This window comes from Moschus berezovskii, chromosome 14 (assembly GCF_049115385.1).
Source record: "Moschus berezovskii isolate FMDL1 chromosome 14, NW_MosBer_1.0, whole genome shotgun sequence".
Lineage (NCBI taxonomy): Eukaryota > Metazoa > Chordata > Mammalia > Artiodactyla > Moschidae > Moschus > Moschus berezovskii.
This window is the reverse complement of record NC_142473.1, coordinates 88,369,828-88,385,003: the sequence shown is the minus strand read 5'-3', so window position 1 is coordinate 88,385,003 and position 15,176 is coordinate 88,369,828. Positions and strand designations below refer to the sequence as shown.

General features: G+C 44.4%; 1 protein-coding gene across 1 annotated transcript in view; it reads right to left on the bottom strand.

The window, feature by feature from the left end:
* Window positions 1-241: 241 nt before the first annotated feature.
* The window catches only part of MS4A14 (membrane spanning 4-domains A14), a 29,006-nt gene continuing 14,071 nt past the window's right edge, over window positions 242-15,176 (bottom strand). Inside the window, exons 5-6 of the mRNA XM_088843433.1 lie at window positions 6,102-6,712; window positions 242-356 (exon numbers count right to left, since the gene is read on the bottom strand). Coding sequence (XP_088699559.1) covers window positions 242-356; window positions 6,102-6,712 — 726 coding nt within the window. The remainder of the gene's footprint in view (window positions 357-6,101; window positions 6,713-15,176) is intronic.

Genomic DNA, 15,176 nt, shown 5'->3' with positions numbered 1-15,176 from the left:
GAATTGTGAAAAATGCATACTGAAGCATGAAATGTAGTAAAGTAGGTGTGTTTTCATTTTTGTTTCTGTTACAAAGTCATCCAGAAAAAAAGTTTGTCACAGCAAGAAAACCAGTAAATATGTTATATGTGGAGAAAGGCGGGAAACGTTACTGGCATCTGTGATTCTGTTTCCTGTTTTTGCTTTCTTAACAAAGGAGCACAGCAAGAGAGAGGTAAAGGAGATATGACGTGAAAGAGGGTCATGGCGGGAATCCCGGGTTGATGACACAGCAGTCCTGAGGTAACAGCTGCGCACAGTGCTGGAGGGCGAGCCGCCTGAACGCCTCCAGTAGAGAGCTCTTCAAAGTGATGAAACTGGCGCAATTTGTGATAGGAATCATTGCGTTAAGAAGGCTGAGGAAAACTAGTGGAGAGTTTTGGGTTGAAAATCAAGAAGAAAAAGAAAACCATAATTCCAGGAGGAAAAAAATCACCGTTCAAATTAAAACAATAGTGAATAGTTCAGCTCTGATGGCATATATTGTCATAAAGATGTAAACGGTATGTCTCTCTGACCAAAACTGTGAGCTTTCTAGAGAGCACGGGGGATGGGAGATGTTCCTGTATGTGTTGGCTGGGGTTTGGGAAAGAGTTAAATCTTGGTCTTCCATTGTGAGACCACTGGTGTTTTTCCAGTTTTTCACATCAAGGTATTCACAGAACATGACATTTGTCTGGTTCAGGCTGAATTCGAAGTATTTTGAGTTCCAAATGGGCCTATTTGTCACTCAAGATAATTTTGTGTGGCTAGCTGATTTTTTAAACCATGTGAATAAATAAGTGTGATTATTGAAACCATAAAAAAATAAAAGGCTACTTCTACTGTGGCAAGGCGAGTTAATGTATTAGAGGGGAAATCTTACGTCCAAATATACTGAATCATTTTCCTTCTCACCCATCAGGGGTGTCATAGAAAGAATTATGGCCCCCAATAAAACCCCATGGCCTAATTTCCAGGACTATGAATACAATGAAATATCACACCCATGAATATGTTACTTTAAGTGACAGAAGGAATGTTACAGTTACTGAGCTTACTTTACAACAGGGAGATTGTCCTGGATTATTTTAAAGGGTTCAGAGTAATCACAGGACATCTTAAAAGCAGAAGTAGACATTTGAGAAGGACTTGACAAACCTCTGCTGGCTTGCAGGTAGAAGGAGCCACATGAAAAGAAATGCAAGTGCCTTTTAGGAGCAGACAGTGGCCCCTGGCGGACGGAGAGCAAGAAAGCAGGCGAGTCACTGGCTTCCCCCACTGGTTAATGAGCTTGGAAGGAAATCCCAAGCCTCAGAACCACAGATCTGGCCCGTGCTCTGATTTTAGCTGCCGGAGACCCTGAGCAAGGAATCTGTGTTGTTCTTCAGTCGCTAGGTCGTGTCCGACTCTTTGCCACCCCATGAACAGCAGCACGCCAGGCTCCTCTGTCCTTCTCTATCTCCCAGAATTTGCTCAGATTCATGTTGATAGAGTCAATGATGCTATCTAATCTGATCCTCTGCTGCCGCCTTCTCCTCCCGCCTTCAATCTTTCCCTATCAGAGTCTATTCCAATGAATCGGCTCTTTGCACCAGGTGGCCCAAGTACTGGAGTAACATAATCTGACTTCTGACCTATGGAAACTGAGAGAGAATAAATTTGTATTGTTTCAAACAGCTGTGTTTGTGGTAACTTGTTACATGTGCTGTGCTGTGCTTAGTCCCTCAGTCATGTCTGACTCTTTGTGACCCCATGGACCGTAGCCCGCCAAGCATTTCTGTCCTTGGGGATTCTCCAGGTAGGAATACTGGAGTGGGCTGCCATGCCCTCCTCCAGTGAGTCTTCCCAACCCAGGGACGGAACCCAGGTCTCCTGCATTGCAGGCAGATTCTTTACCATCTGAGCTACCAGAAAAGCCAAAGAATACTGGACTGGGTAGCCTCTCCCTTCTCCAGGGGATAGGTATACAAGGGGATAGCACTTAGAGTTTTTTCCATTTTGAGCAAGAATTGAAGTATGTTGTTGTTTGTTGTTGTTGCCTTAGCAACTCTTATTCAGAATAACTTGTGACAAATAATCCCGTTTTTCCTCAGCCTAGTACCATGAAAAGCTTCGCTCTTAGGTCACAGTCCAGCTGAATGTTTAGCAATGGGTTTAATCTGTGCAGCTATTTATGGACAATGCTCAGTTCTCTACAGAGCTCAGCGTCTTCTGGGCCCTGGGTTCTCTCCATCTGACCAGGACAAGAGAGAAAGAAGAGATTGTGAGAATAATGCAGGCCATTTGGGGGTCAAGCCTGGAAGTTGGGAGCATCACTTCATCAGCACTCCACTGGTGATAGTCACCTTCCCACCTTCTAGCTGTGGGATGTTCAGTCTAGCAAATTAAAGTGAACTTCTGAACAACCAGCTCGTTTTTCCCGAGGTTTCTTGGCAACTGTAGGTATAAGGCAGTAGCATCGGAAAATCCGGTCTTCCCAGTATTACCGCTCCCCTCCCCGCAAAAAACCAATAACAATTCTAGGAGAAACATACTGTTTAAAATAAGGTAGTAAGAAAACCCTTGGGTTGCCCTTAAGTAAATCATACATGCTCTGGTTCCCTTCCTCCTGCACCGTGTCTTTATAAACAGCTGCTTCACAGTGACACTCCTTTATTGGCTCCTATACACATCGGTTCTGTCAACGCTACACCCAGATTCATTGATGGGCTGGTGTCAGTATCTCAGAAAAGGGAAGCAAGGGGAACTCTTGACCACTCCAGCAACTGGCAGAGGGGGAAGCACGCCTTTTCCCGAGTGGTATTTTCATCTTGCTTTTACCCTAAGATTCTTCAGCAGCAGCCCAGCCTGCCCAGCCCCCGGTGGGTCAGTGGGGAGAGGAAAAGCTGGCATTTATCTGGGTGGCCAGTGGCAACTCTCCACCCTCCACCTGCCTGAGGACTGGGTTGAATTAGAAAAATGCCTGTTTTTTTTTTTTTTTTTGGTACTGATGTAGAAACTCTGTTTTCTCCCTAATACACAATTTTTGCAGCTGTTTGAAGTTTGTATAGTTTTCTCTACTGAAGAGCTTACACAAAACTGAAGAAGAATGTTAATGTTCAATTTTTATTATCCTGTGTTTAAAAGGGTTTTTTTTTTTTTTGTGTGTGTGTGTATCTATTTGTTAATGGACCAAAAAAATTAGTATTCCCAGCCAAAAAAAAAGCACACAGTCAGTCTCTCCAGCTCTGTGTGTCACCATCCTACTGCATGTAATTTCACTTGCCTCTAGGTGAAGGCTACAAGCTCATGTTTATGTTTTTAAACATAATTTACTGAATCTCTACTAGAAGGATTCTTTGTGCAGAATCCTGTAGAAGACATTAGTTCAGTTCAGTTCAGTTCAGTCGCTCAGTCGTGTCCGACTCTTTGTGACCCCATGAATCACAGCACGCCAGGCCTCCCTGTCCATCACCAACTCCCGGAGTTCACGCAAACCCATGTCCATCGAGTCGCTGATGCCATCCAGCCATCTCATCCTCTGTCGTCCCCTTCTCCTCCCGCCCCCAATTCTTCCCAGCATCAGAGTCTTTTCCAGTGAGTCAGCTCTTCGCGTGAGGTGGCCACAGTATTGGAGCTTCAGCTTCAGCATAGAAAACACAGACACAGATACAGGTCAATCTTGCGGTATTCATAAGAATAAGAGAGGACTAGGAGAGTGTCTGTGATTTCAAAAAAAGAGGGAAGTTGAGATATTCCTTAAAGACTTTTAAATTTCTTGAAATTCAAAAAGGAAAAAAAAAATGCAGACTTCAACAAGGGTGGTAAATATTAGCGGGAAAAAGGCTGGTGAATAACCCCAAATGTGTCAAACACAGTTCAAGGAGAAAGAAGACTGCAAATGTAATCAGGCTTGGAGGACGGAGGGTGATCACAGTTTCCTCCGACCACTGAGGGTGAAACTGTACTTCATGAGTTCGTGAAGTTAGAAGCGGTGAGCGGAGGCACATGAAGGGCAGTAGAGCCTCACTCAGTTCGTGACTCTGCCACAATTTCTGCTGTGGCTTCTGCATCTCTTCCCTCCCGCGCCTCCTACTCCCCTGTCTCCAGGTATGCTTTATTCTCTCTGCACCGCGTTCTGGACTCACTGCCACATCCCACCTCACTAACCGAACAGAGTCCGTACCCTCAACATATATTTAGATTGGGAGGGGGCAGTGAGTTGGGTGATTGGAAAGAGCAAAACAGGGCCATGGTGGGATTGATTTTTATTCCTTGCCAACTCTTTCAGTCCTTGAGCCCTTAGCGAGCCACGTGGACTTCTTCCTGGTTGACTTACTGCGCTTCTGTAATACACAAAGGAGAAGGCAAAACATGTTAGCACCGTGGAAGAGTAAGTCCATTAAATATTAAGCTGTAAAAGGAATTAGTGATCATAAACTGAGACACTAACCTTGATAACAGAGTTTAAATGTGAATTATTTCTTCACCCCCAGAAAGTTCTGATATAGTATTAATGTTTGTTGTCATTTTATTATAATTAAGGACACATCCTTTGAGTGTTTTGTGTGCCCTTTGTTTTCTGGTAAGTAAGTAAGGTAGTAACCACACCTGAGAGCATAGGTCGAGTATTGTTTTCCCCTAATTTGGTTCCAAAATTAGGAGTAGTGCAGTGTGTGGGAGAGTCTGCACGTTAGCCCGAGTCTTCAGATTGCTGTCTTTCTTTTGGGTCACAGGAGGCGGAAGCTAAAGGCGGGTCTCCTTTGTACACAGCTGAGCAAGTTGATGTGTCTTGTTTTACATCTTGTTCTGAATTTTTATCGGACACATAGGCGTGATATGTGTCTTGCACTGAGCTTTGGTAGGAAGAACAGTTAGAATCTGGTTTTATGTCTTCTGACTGCAGGTCAGTTGGGCTCTGACTTTTTCCACAGCTCGTGTCCTCTGACTTGATGTCCCTTGCCTGCCCAGCGTCTGGGTCCACATCTTGTTTCTGGCTTCCTGTGGATCGAAGTTCTTGTACCGAGCTTTCGTAGGAGAAACAGTTAGAATCTGACTTCGCGTCTTCTGATCGCACGTCACTTGGAGTCTGGCTTTTTCCACAACTCATATCCTCTGATTTGATGTCCCTTGTTTGCACAGCATCTGTTTCCGTGGCTTCTTTTTGGATTTCTGCGGATTGAAGGTCTTGCTGGTCTTTATCCTGGTGCTGACTGTCTCGTAGAACATCTTGGGATTGTTCATCGAGGTCAGACGGAATAGTGGCATGCACAGTCTGGGTTTCCTGGAATAGAGATCTCTGCTTTCGGGATTCTTTCACTTGTAGATCTTGGATTTGCCGGGTCTGCAAGTCCCAATTTTGGGAATGCTGCGTTTCGAGTTGCCATTCTTGGTTTTCCCATTCTTCGCTTTTCCAGTCTTGAGTTCTCCACTCTTGGGATTGTTGGCCTAAAGATTGCCAGGTTTGGACTTTCCCGTCTGGAGACTGCCATTTAGGGTACTCCTGGACTTGCATATCCTGGTCTAGCTGCCTCGGGGGTTTCTCCTCTTGGATTTGCAGGTTCTTAGCTAGCTGGTCCGGGAGTTGCAGTATGGTTTGACTAACTTGGATTTCCTTATCCATGTGTTGCTTTTTTGGAGAGAGCCAGCTTTTGATGTGCTTGTCTAGGGATTTCCTCCTTGGGGATGGTTGGTCTTGAATGCACGTGTCAAGGGCTTTCTGTTTCGCACATGGACAGCCTTTGCTTTGCTGCAGCTGGGAATGCTGCTTTGATGGTCTCCTGCTCTGAAGTTCCTCCTCAGGTTTCCATTCTTCGGTCATTAACGTGACTTCTGATTTAATGTCTTGATATGATAAGTGCACAGCTCTCTGTTCTTGAGACTGGACATTGTGTAGCTGAAAATCCAGAGACCGTTGCTCTAGATGTTGCATGTTAGAGGATTGCACAGAGAGCAATGACGTGGCTGCAAACGGTGGGGCTCGTAACGGCAGGGCTCGTCTTTGCAAAGAGAGGTCTTGGGCAGGCACATCTGGGGACGGTAGGTAGTCAGATAGCATGTCATGGGATTGTGTATTTTGCGGTGGTATGCCCTGGGATTGCTTGTCTTGGGACGTAATTCTATGAGACTCTGTGACATGAGATGTTGACGCTTCAGATAGCAAGTCTTGTTCTGGCGAAGTTTCGGCTCTCGGAGCTTGGGATGGCAAGTCTTGGGGTGATAAATCATGGACACTTTTTATAGAATAAGATGGAAAAAGTTGGAGTTTTGAGGCTTGGTCCTGCAACAATGGAGTTTTCTCTTCTGGGGATTGTGTGATAGCAGTTTGTAGGTCTTCATCTTTTAGTGGTTCGGTATTCATTATGATTTCTGAGGGCTTTTTCTCTAGAATGAAAGGCAAATGTTTCACCTCCACTTCTTCCCCATAAAGGCTTAAAGTCTGAGGGACGTATTTCTGTCGTTCATCTACCATAAACAGAGAAGATGTGTTGAAACTATTGCTGCCTCTCCTGTCTGCATGATGGAAGGTAAACTGATTTTTTGTGACTCTTAACTTGAAGAATGAATAGCCTCCAAAGAAAACAGGTTTTATGTTTGTCGTTGAATCATCACTTGTAGACTCTTCTTGTAGCTCAAATTGTATGATAGCATTTTCGTCAGGAACAGATAGTTCACTCTCTTGATTAACATTCGAAGGCAGGAAAAACACAATCTATAAAACCAAAGGGCGAGAAAAACAATAGAACAGAATCATCTCTGACATTATTTTCTTCTTGTAGTCCCAAATTATTTTTCCTCTCTGCCTTAAGATAGTAGATAGGAAGTAAAATCTACAGGAGGAATCAGAAAACAAACCCAGGACTGCTTTTACCATCAACTCATTAGTTTTGTTTATTTATATTTACTTTTTTAAAATTTATTTTTTGGCCATGCCACATGGCATAGATGGGGTCTTAGTTCCCTAACCAGGGATAGAACTCATGCCTCCTGAAGTGAAGCTTAACCACTGGACCACCAGGGAAGTCCCAACTCACTGGTTTTTTTTTAATGGACAAGTCTTCAGCCTCTATTGTCTCATCTATCAAAGAGGGGAGTTTATTGGGATTGTCTGGATTAGTCTTCCCATACTTAGGATTTGGCTCAGACAGTGAAGAATCTGCCTGTGGTGCAGGAGACCAGGGTTTGATCACTGGGTTGGGAAGATCCCCTGGAGAAGGGAATGGCTACCCACTCCAGTGTTCTTGCCTGGAGAATCCCATGGACAGAGGAGTCTGGTGGGCTACAGTCCACGGGGCCGCAAAGAAGTGGGACATGACTGAGGGACTAACACTTGCACTTTCTAAGATATCTTAAATTATCTACTCAATATTCATATATTCAGGTTTATAATGATTTACTTATCACCTCCTCGATGAACTGGATGCTCAAGATCCAACATAGGCAAATGTGGGTTTTCCCCTGTAATTGTGCTCAGAATTATCAGTAGGTCAGGATATAAAGGGATAACAATACAGTCTATCAAATGCTCTTACAGAACTAGGTACGATGTGCTTCAGGAGAACATAGAGGCTGGGCTAATTCTGAGCGAGCTGGCGAAGAGTTCCCCGAGGAAGAGGCATTGGTCTGTGTCCTGATGGATGAACAGAAATTCCTTGGGTATAAAGGTAAGATGAAGGAAGAAAGGGACCAAAGTCCAGGGAGCGGGAAGAGTGGATACAAAAACATAAGGTGGGGTGTGGCAAATGTGATGGCAGGTGGTGAGCAGTCAGATATTGTTAGATGAGGTGTAGGTCCTGTGAACCAAATGTGTCCTTTCAGAGCCGTACATTGAAACCTCATTTCCAGTGTGTGGTGTTGACAGTTAGAATCTGTGGCAGGTGATTAGATCATGACTGTGAAGCCCTCATCAATGAGATTTGTGCCTTTGTGAAAGGGATGCCAAAGAGCCCCGTGATTTGTCCTTTCTTCCATGAGAAGACTGCCATCTGTGAACCAAGAAGCGGGTCCTCGCTAGACCCAGAATCTGCTAGCACCCTCATCTTGGTCTTCCCAGCTCCCAGAACTGTGAGAAATACATTTTTGTCATTTAAGCTACCCAGTATTTAGTACGGGGCTTCCCAAGTGGCTCAGTGGTAAAGAATCCAGCTGCCGAAGCAGGAGCCACACAAGATGCAGGTTTGATCCCTGGGATGGGAAGATTCCCTGGAGGAGGAAATGGCAACCTGGTCCAGAATTCTTGGCTGGAAAGCTCCATGGACAGAGGAGCCTGGTGGGCTGCAGTCCATAGAATCACAGAGTCAGACATGGAACAAGTGCGGAGGACACGTGCACGCACATCTGCGCCACAGCCTCCCAGCTGGGCTAGGACAGCTCCGTTACCAAGAAGCGGGGTTGCTGCTGCCACCAATACCCAAAGATGCAGAAGTAGATTTGCAACCTTATGGCAGAAAGTGAAGAGGAACTCAAAAGCCTCTTGATGAAAGTGAAAGAGGAGAGTGAAAAGTTTGGCTTGAAGCTCAACATTCAGAAAACATTCATGGCATCTGGTCCCATCACTTCATGGGAAATAGATGGGGAAACAGTGGAAACAGTGTCAGACTTTATTTTTTTGGGCTCCAAAATCACTGCAGATGCTGATTGCAGCCAGGAAATTAAAAGACGCTTACTCCTTGGAACTATCAACCTAGATAGCATATTAAAAAGCAGAGACATTACTTTGCCAACCAAGGTCCGTCTACTCAAGGCTATGGTGGTCATGTATGGATGTGAGAGTTGGACTGTGAAGAAAGCTGATCGCCGAAGAATTGATGCTTTTGAACTGTGGTGCTGGAGAAGACTCTTGAGAGTCCCTTGTACTGCAAGGAGATCCAACCAGTCCATTCTAAAGGAGATCAATCCTGGGTGTTCATTGGAAGGACTGATGCTAAAGCTGAAACTCCAATAGTTTGGCCACCTCATGCAACGAGTTGACTCACTGGAAAAGAGTCTGATGCTGGGAGGGATTGGGGTGGGAGGAGACGGGGACGACAGAGAATGAGATGGCTGGATGGCATCACCGACTCAATGGACATGAGTTTGAGTGAACTCCGGGAGTTGGTGATGGACAGGGAGGCCTGGCGTGCTGTGATTCATGGGGTCGCAAAGAGTCGGACACAAGTGAGCGACTGAACTGAACTGAACTGAACTGATTGTGAATGAATTATGAATGAATTACCATTAGGGGCAATTCCGGTGGGAGAAAACTTCTGTCTTAGAGAACACCTTAGTAATCCTGAATGAAGTGTTGGTGGAAATATGGATGATAAAGGTTATTCTGATGAGGTCTCAGAAAGAAATGAGGAAAATGTCATTGGAAGCCAGAAGGTGGTGATCTTGGTATAAAGTGGCTAAGAACTTGGCTGAGCTGTGTTTATGTTCTAGCATTCTGCGGAAGATAGAACTTGCAAGCAGTGAAGTTTAACTGAAGCTATGTGTAGGTGAAGTGTTGAAGGTGAGGCTTGACTTCTACTGGCAGCTCATAGTAAAACGTGAGAAGAGAAAAATGATTTAAGGATGGATTTATTAAGCCAAAAGGAAGTGGGACTCTATGGTTTGGAAAATTCTCAGTCTATCTGTATTGCAAGAAAATGAGAAAACTTATGAGTAGATCAAGTGGGAACTTCCCTTGTGGTCCAGTGGTTAGGAACCCACCTTCCAATGCCGAGGACACAGGTTTGATCCCCGGTCAGGGAACTGAGGTCCCACATGCCACAGAGCAGCTGGGCCTGTGTGCTCTGAAGCCCGCACGCCACATCTAGAGAGCCCACGCACCGCAGCTAAGGAAGCCCATGAGCTGCAACAAATACCCAGCCAGCCAGCCAAAAACAAGAGTGGACCAAGCGATTGATTTGATAAGGAAAGTATTGTGGATCAGCAATCTCACCAGTAGCCGGAAGTGATTCTCCAAGACAATGGAAGAATGACCCCCAAAGGCGAGATCACCAGAGCTGCTACTCCCACTACAGACCCTGAGCACAAGGGCCCCTGAAGAATAGTTTCAAAGGGTGGGACCAACTCGCAGGTTCAGGCAGAGTCAAGATGCCCTCACCCTGTGCCTTGAGATGGGGCCAAGACAGAGCTGCTGAAGGCACTGTGCCCAGCAGACCCACAGGGACATGGCTACTGCCCCCTCGGTTTCAAAACACAGAGCCACAGGTGCAGGACCCCAGGCCGGCAACCACAGGCATGGGGCTCCAGCCCAGGTGAGCCACAGCACCCAGGAGGGGAGTGGCCACGGGTCTTCCTGCTCAACTGCGGGGCTGAGGTCCTCCCAGTGTGCTTGGAAGATGGAGCATCAAGCCCGAGAGGACTGCTCTTTCACCTCAAGGTTTAAGTTGTTTGCACTGTCAGGTTTGAGATTTACTTGAGACCTATCTGTCCTTCTTTCCCATTTCTCCTTTAGGAATGAGAATGTATATCCTATGCCCATTCCTTTGCTGTAGTTTGGAAGTTTGGTTTCATAACATGTTTGGTTTCACAGGTTCACAGCTGGAGGGAATTTGCCTCAGGTTAAGCCAGCAGAAAGTGAAGAGGAACTAAAAAGCCTCTTGATGAAAGTGAAAGAGGAGAGTGAAAACTTTGGCTTAAAGCTCAACATTCAGAAAACTAAGATCATGGCATCTGGTCCCATCACTTCATGGCAAATAGATGGGGAAACAGTGGAAACAGTGGCTGACTATTTTTTTGGGCTCCAAAATCACTGCAGATGGTGATTGCAGCCATGAAATTAAAAGACGCTTACTCCTTGGAAGGAAAGTTATGACCCACCTACACAGCATATTTAAAAGCAGAGACATTACTTTGCCAACAAAGGTCTGTCTAGTCAAGGCTATGTATGGTTTTCCAGTGGTCATGTATGGATGTGAGAGTTGGACGGTGAAGAAAGCTGAGCACCGAAGAACTGATGGTTTTGAACTGTGGTGCTGGAGAAGACTCTTGAGAGTCCCTTGGACTGCAAGGAGGTCCAACCAGTCCATCCTAAAGGAGATCAGTCCTGGGTGTTCATTGGAAGGACTGATGTTGAAGCTGAAACTCCAATACTTTGGCCACCTCATGTGAAGAGTTGACTCATTGGAAAAGACCTTGATGCTGGGAAGGATTGGGGGCAGGAGGAGAAGGGGACTAAGGAGGATGAGATGGTTGGATGGCATCTCTGACTCGATGGACATGGGTTTGGGTAGACTCTAGGAGTTGGTGATGGACAGGGAGGCCTGGCGTGCTGCAGTTCATGGGGTTGCAAAGAGTCGGACATGACTGAGCGACTGAACTGAACTGAACTGAAGCCATATCTTAACTCTCACCCGTATTTAATTTAGATGATGTTTTGGCTGAGACTTTGGACTTAGACTTTAAAGTTGATGCTGTAATAAGAAAGAACTTTTAGGGGCTACTAGGATAGAAGAGATGTATTTTTCATATGAGAAGGACATGAGTTTGGGAGGGGGCAAGGATGGAAATTAATGACAAATAGATGGGGAAACAGGGAAAGACTTTATTTTCTTGGGCTCCTAAATCACTGCAGATGGTGACTGCAGCCATGAAATCAAAAGACGCTTGCTCCTTGGAAGGAAAGTTATGACCAACCTAGATAGCATATTAAAAAGCAGAGACAGTACTTTGCCAACAGCGGTCCATCTAATAAAAGCTATGGCTTTTTAGTAGTCATGTATGGATAATTGGACTATCAAGAAACCTGAGTGAGCACTGAAGAATTGACGCTTTTGAACTGTGGTGTTGGAGAAGATTCTTGAGGGTCCCTTGGACTGTAAGGAGATCCAACCAGTCCATCCTAAAGGAAATCTGTTCCGAATATTCATTGGAAGGACTGATGTTGAAGCTGAAACTCCAATACTTTGGCCACCTGATGTGAAGAACAGACTCATTTGAAAAGACCTTGATGCTGGGGAAGATTGAAGGAGGGAGGAGAAGGGGACAACAGAGGATGAGATGTCTGGATGGCATCACTGACTGTGAGTTTGAGTAAACTCCAGGAGTTGGTGATGGACAGGGAAGCCTGGAGTGCTGCAGTCCATGGGGTCACAAAGAGTCAGACATGGCTGAGCGACTGAACTGACGGATGGAAATTAATTAATTTTCATACGTTGAAAATTAATCTCCAATGTGATTATATTTGGAGGTGTGGACTTCGGGTGATAAATTATATCATGAGAACCATGCCATCATGAATGGGGTTGACAATCTTACAAAAGAGCCTCCAGAGGCCTCTCTGGCTCCTCCTGCCATATAAAGACACAGCGAGAAGACGCAAACCAGCAAGTGGGCTCTTACTGGACTCTGAACCTGCTGGAACCTTGATCTTGGACTTACCAGCCTGCAGAGCTCCAAGAAACAAAATTCTGCTATTTAAGTCACCCGGTCTGTTTCGGTTTTTTTTATAGAAGCCTAAATGGGTTAAGACATTAGGCTCGGAAATTTGGACTTTCCATGTAGGCTTCCCTGATGACTCAGACGGTAAAGGATCTGCCTGCAATGAAGGGGACTCAGGTTTGATACCTGGGTTGGGAAGATCCCCTGGAGAAGGGAATGGTAACCCACTCCTGTTCTTGCCTGGAGAATCCCATGGGCAGAGGAACCTGGCGGGCTCCACGTCATGTGATCGCAAAGAGTCAGACACGACTGAGCGACTAACCCTTTCACTTTCGTTACAGACGAGTAAGATCTCCTGAAGCTCTTTAAACAGCTAAGGGGCAGCATTCGATACAACCTGTAGCCAGCGCCTCCCATTCCTTACAACTGTTTTCTTTTTGAGAGGAGTTGTCATTACAGACCAGTCTTCTGGATTTTGTCAGCCTGTGCCCTTTTCTGAGGTCATCTATAGAGTCAGAAGAGACTACTGTGTCTGTCTGATGATGCAGTTGGACCTCTAAGTGATTAAATGACCTAACTGTGGTCACCCGGTGGATGGACGGCAGGCTGAAATGTGACACTCCACATTCTCACATCATCATTCCCACTCTTCTAATTTGTTTCCACACCTACATGTCATCCTTGCTGGAGGGCGTTTATGTGAAGATAAATGGTACTTCAAGGGAGCTGTCTGAATTTTTACTTATTCTCAAACTTCCATTTCGTTTGAATTAGAATTCATTCATTTGTTAAAAGAGCAGTTTGGAGCCATGAATTATAGCTTATCTATTTTTATTTAAATGCTATGATTTTAATAAGTTTACTCACCCCTAATGTGGAGAAGGCAATGGTAACCCACTCCGGTACTCTTGCCTGGAAAATCCCATGGACGGAGGAGGCTGGTAGGCTACAGTCCATGGGGTCGCTAAGAGTCGGACACGACTGAGTGACTTCACTTTCACTTTTCACCTTCATGCACTGGGGAAGGAAAGGGCAACCCACTCCAGTGTTCTTGCCTGGAGAATCCCAGGGGCGGGGGAGCCTGGTGGCTGCCATCTATGGGGTCACACAGAGTCGGACACTGAAGCGACTTAGCAGCAGCAGCATCATCCCTAATCAATACTGAGATTACCAGGTGCTAAGCAAGGCTCCAGAGTCATATCAACTAGTTGTTATGACATCTGTATGAGGTTGTTATCCTTGTTTTATGACTTAAAGAGCTAGGTTCAGAGAGATTTTAAGTGATCTAACCAGTGTCAAGAGCTGTTAACTTGTGAACTTGAATTCATACGCTGAAGTAGAACTACAGGTCCTGTGCTTTCCTATCTAATCACTCCCACCTATGCTTCCTTGTAAGAGCTACTTCAGTTATACTTTACTTCAGGGTGGTTACGACTGAAGACTACAAGAAATAATGCTTTTAGGTGCCATGGTGGGCACAGTAAATATGAAGAGTTCACTTCCTTTTCCTCTTCTTGAGACCAGGGTGCATATTACATAATATCTTTAAATCTTCTATTGTAGCTTGCATGCTGCTGCTGCTGCTAAGTCACTTCAGTCGTGTCCGACTCTGTGCGACCCCATAGACGGCAGCCCACCAGGCTCCCCCGTCTGCTGTGCAATTACAAAGCTCTGTTCGTAGAATTAAATTGGATAGTTATTCAGTGTGAGCAATTTGTTGTAATGTTGCTCCTAGAGTGTCCCACAGAGTTTTATACTCTTCTGTACTTGTATCAAGAAAGAGCAGTGCACCAGGTATTTGGGCTCAGATAATAAAAATGTTACATTTGAGTTGAAACCTTACATTTATACTCATTTATAATAAAAGATTCTCTGAAAACTAGGGTCAATTTAGTCCATGAAAACCCTATAGGGTAACTCATATTTAAGGATAAACTATAACAAATTTTTACCCTAAGATTGGAAACAAGGAATGGTTGTGTATGCTCAGCATTCAAAAAACAAAAAAATGTCCAGGAGGCTCTACACAGTTCAGTAAATCAAGAAAAATAAGGAATAAAATTTTTAAATAAAAGTGTCTTTACTGGGAAAATAGATGTCTATCTAGAAAATTCTAGGAAATCAATAAAAAAGCTACTAGAGTTAGTAAGTCTTATAGGGTCATAGCATACCAATATATAAAAATAACTGCATTTCTCGTTCTAGGAATGGACATCTGGCAAGTAAAAATTTTAAATGCCATGTACAATAGCAAGAAAAAACATGAAATATTTAGGGGTAAATTTAACAAAATATGCATAAGATTTATACACTGAAAACTACAAACTATTGCTCAGAGAAGTGAAAAGAGATATAAGAAAATGTAAACATATCATAGACATTGATAAGAAGACTAAATATGATGATAAGCAATTTTCTCCAGATCACTTATAGGTTCAATAGAACGCCAATCAAAATCCCAGGAAGATTTTTGTAGGAACTGATAGTTTCTAAAATAAATATGGAAATCTTGAACACCCAGAACAGCCAAAGAGTATTTTGAAAAAGAACAAAGAAGATGTACACTATTTGATTTTAAAAATTACTCTAGAGAAATCACAGGGAAGAAGGCAGAATACGAAACTCCTGGAATCTGTCTGTTCATCTACTCAATAATCATCCTGGCAGAAACTGAAGTAACTATTTTGAAATTCTAGAGTCTGTTTGAATACTTGAAGCTTCCAAAGGCCCTCTTGGCTGCTAAATTGGCAAGTTATGCAATCAGTTTCAGGCTTCAGAACAGCAGTGACCACTCATCTCTCACTCCCAGC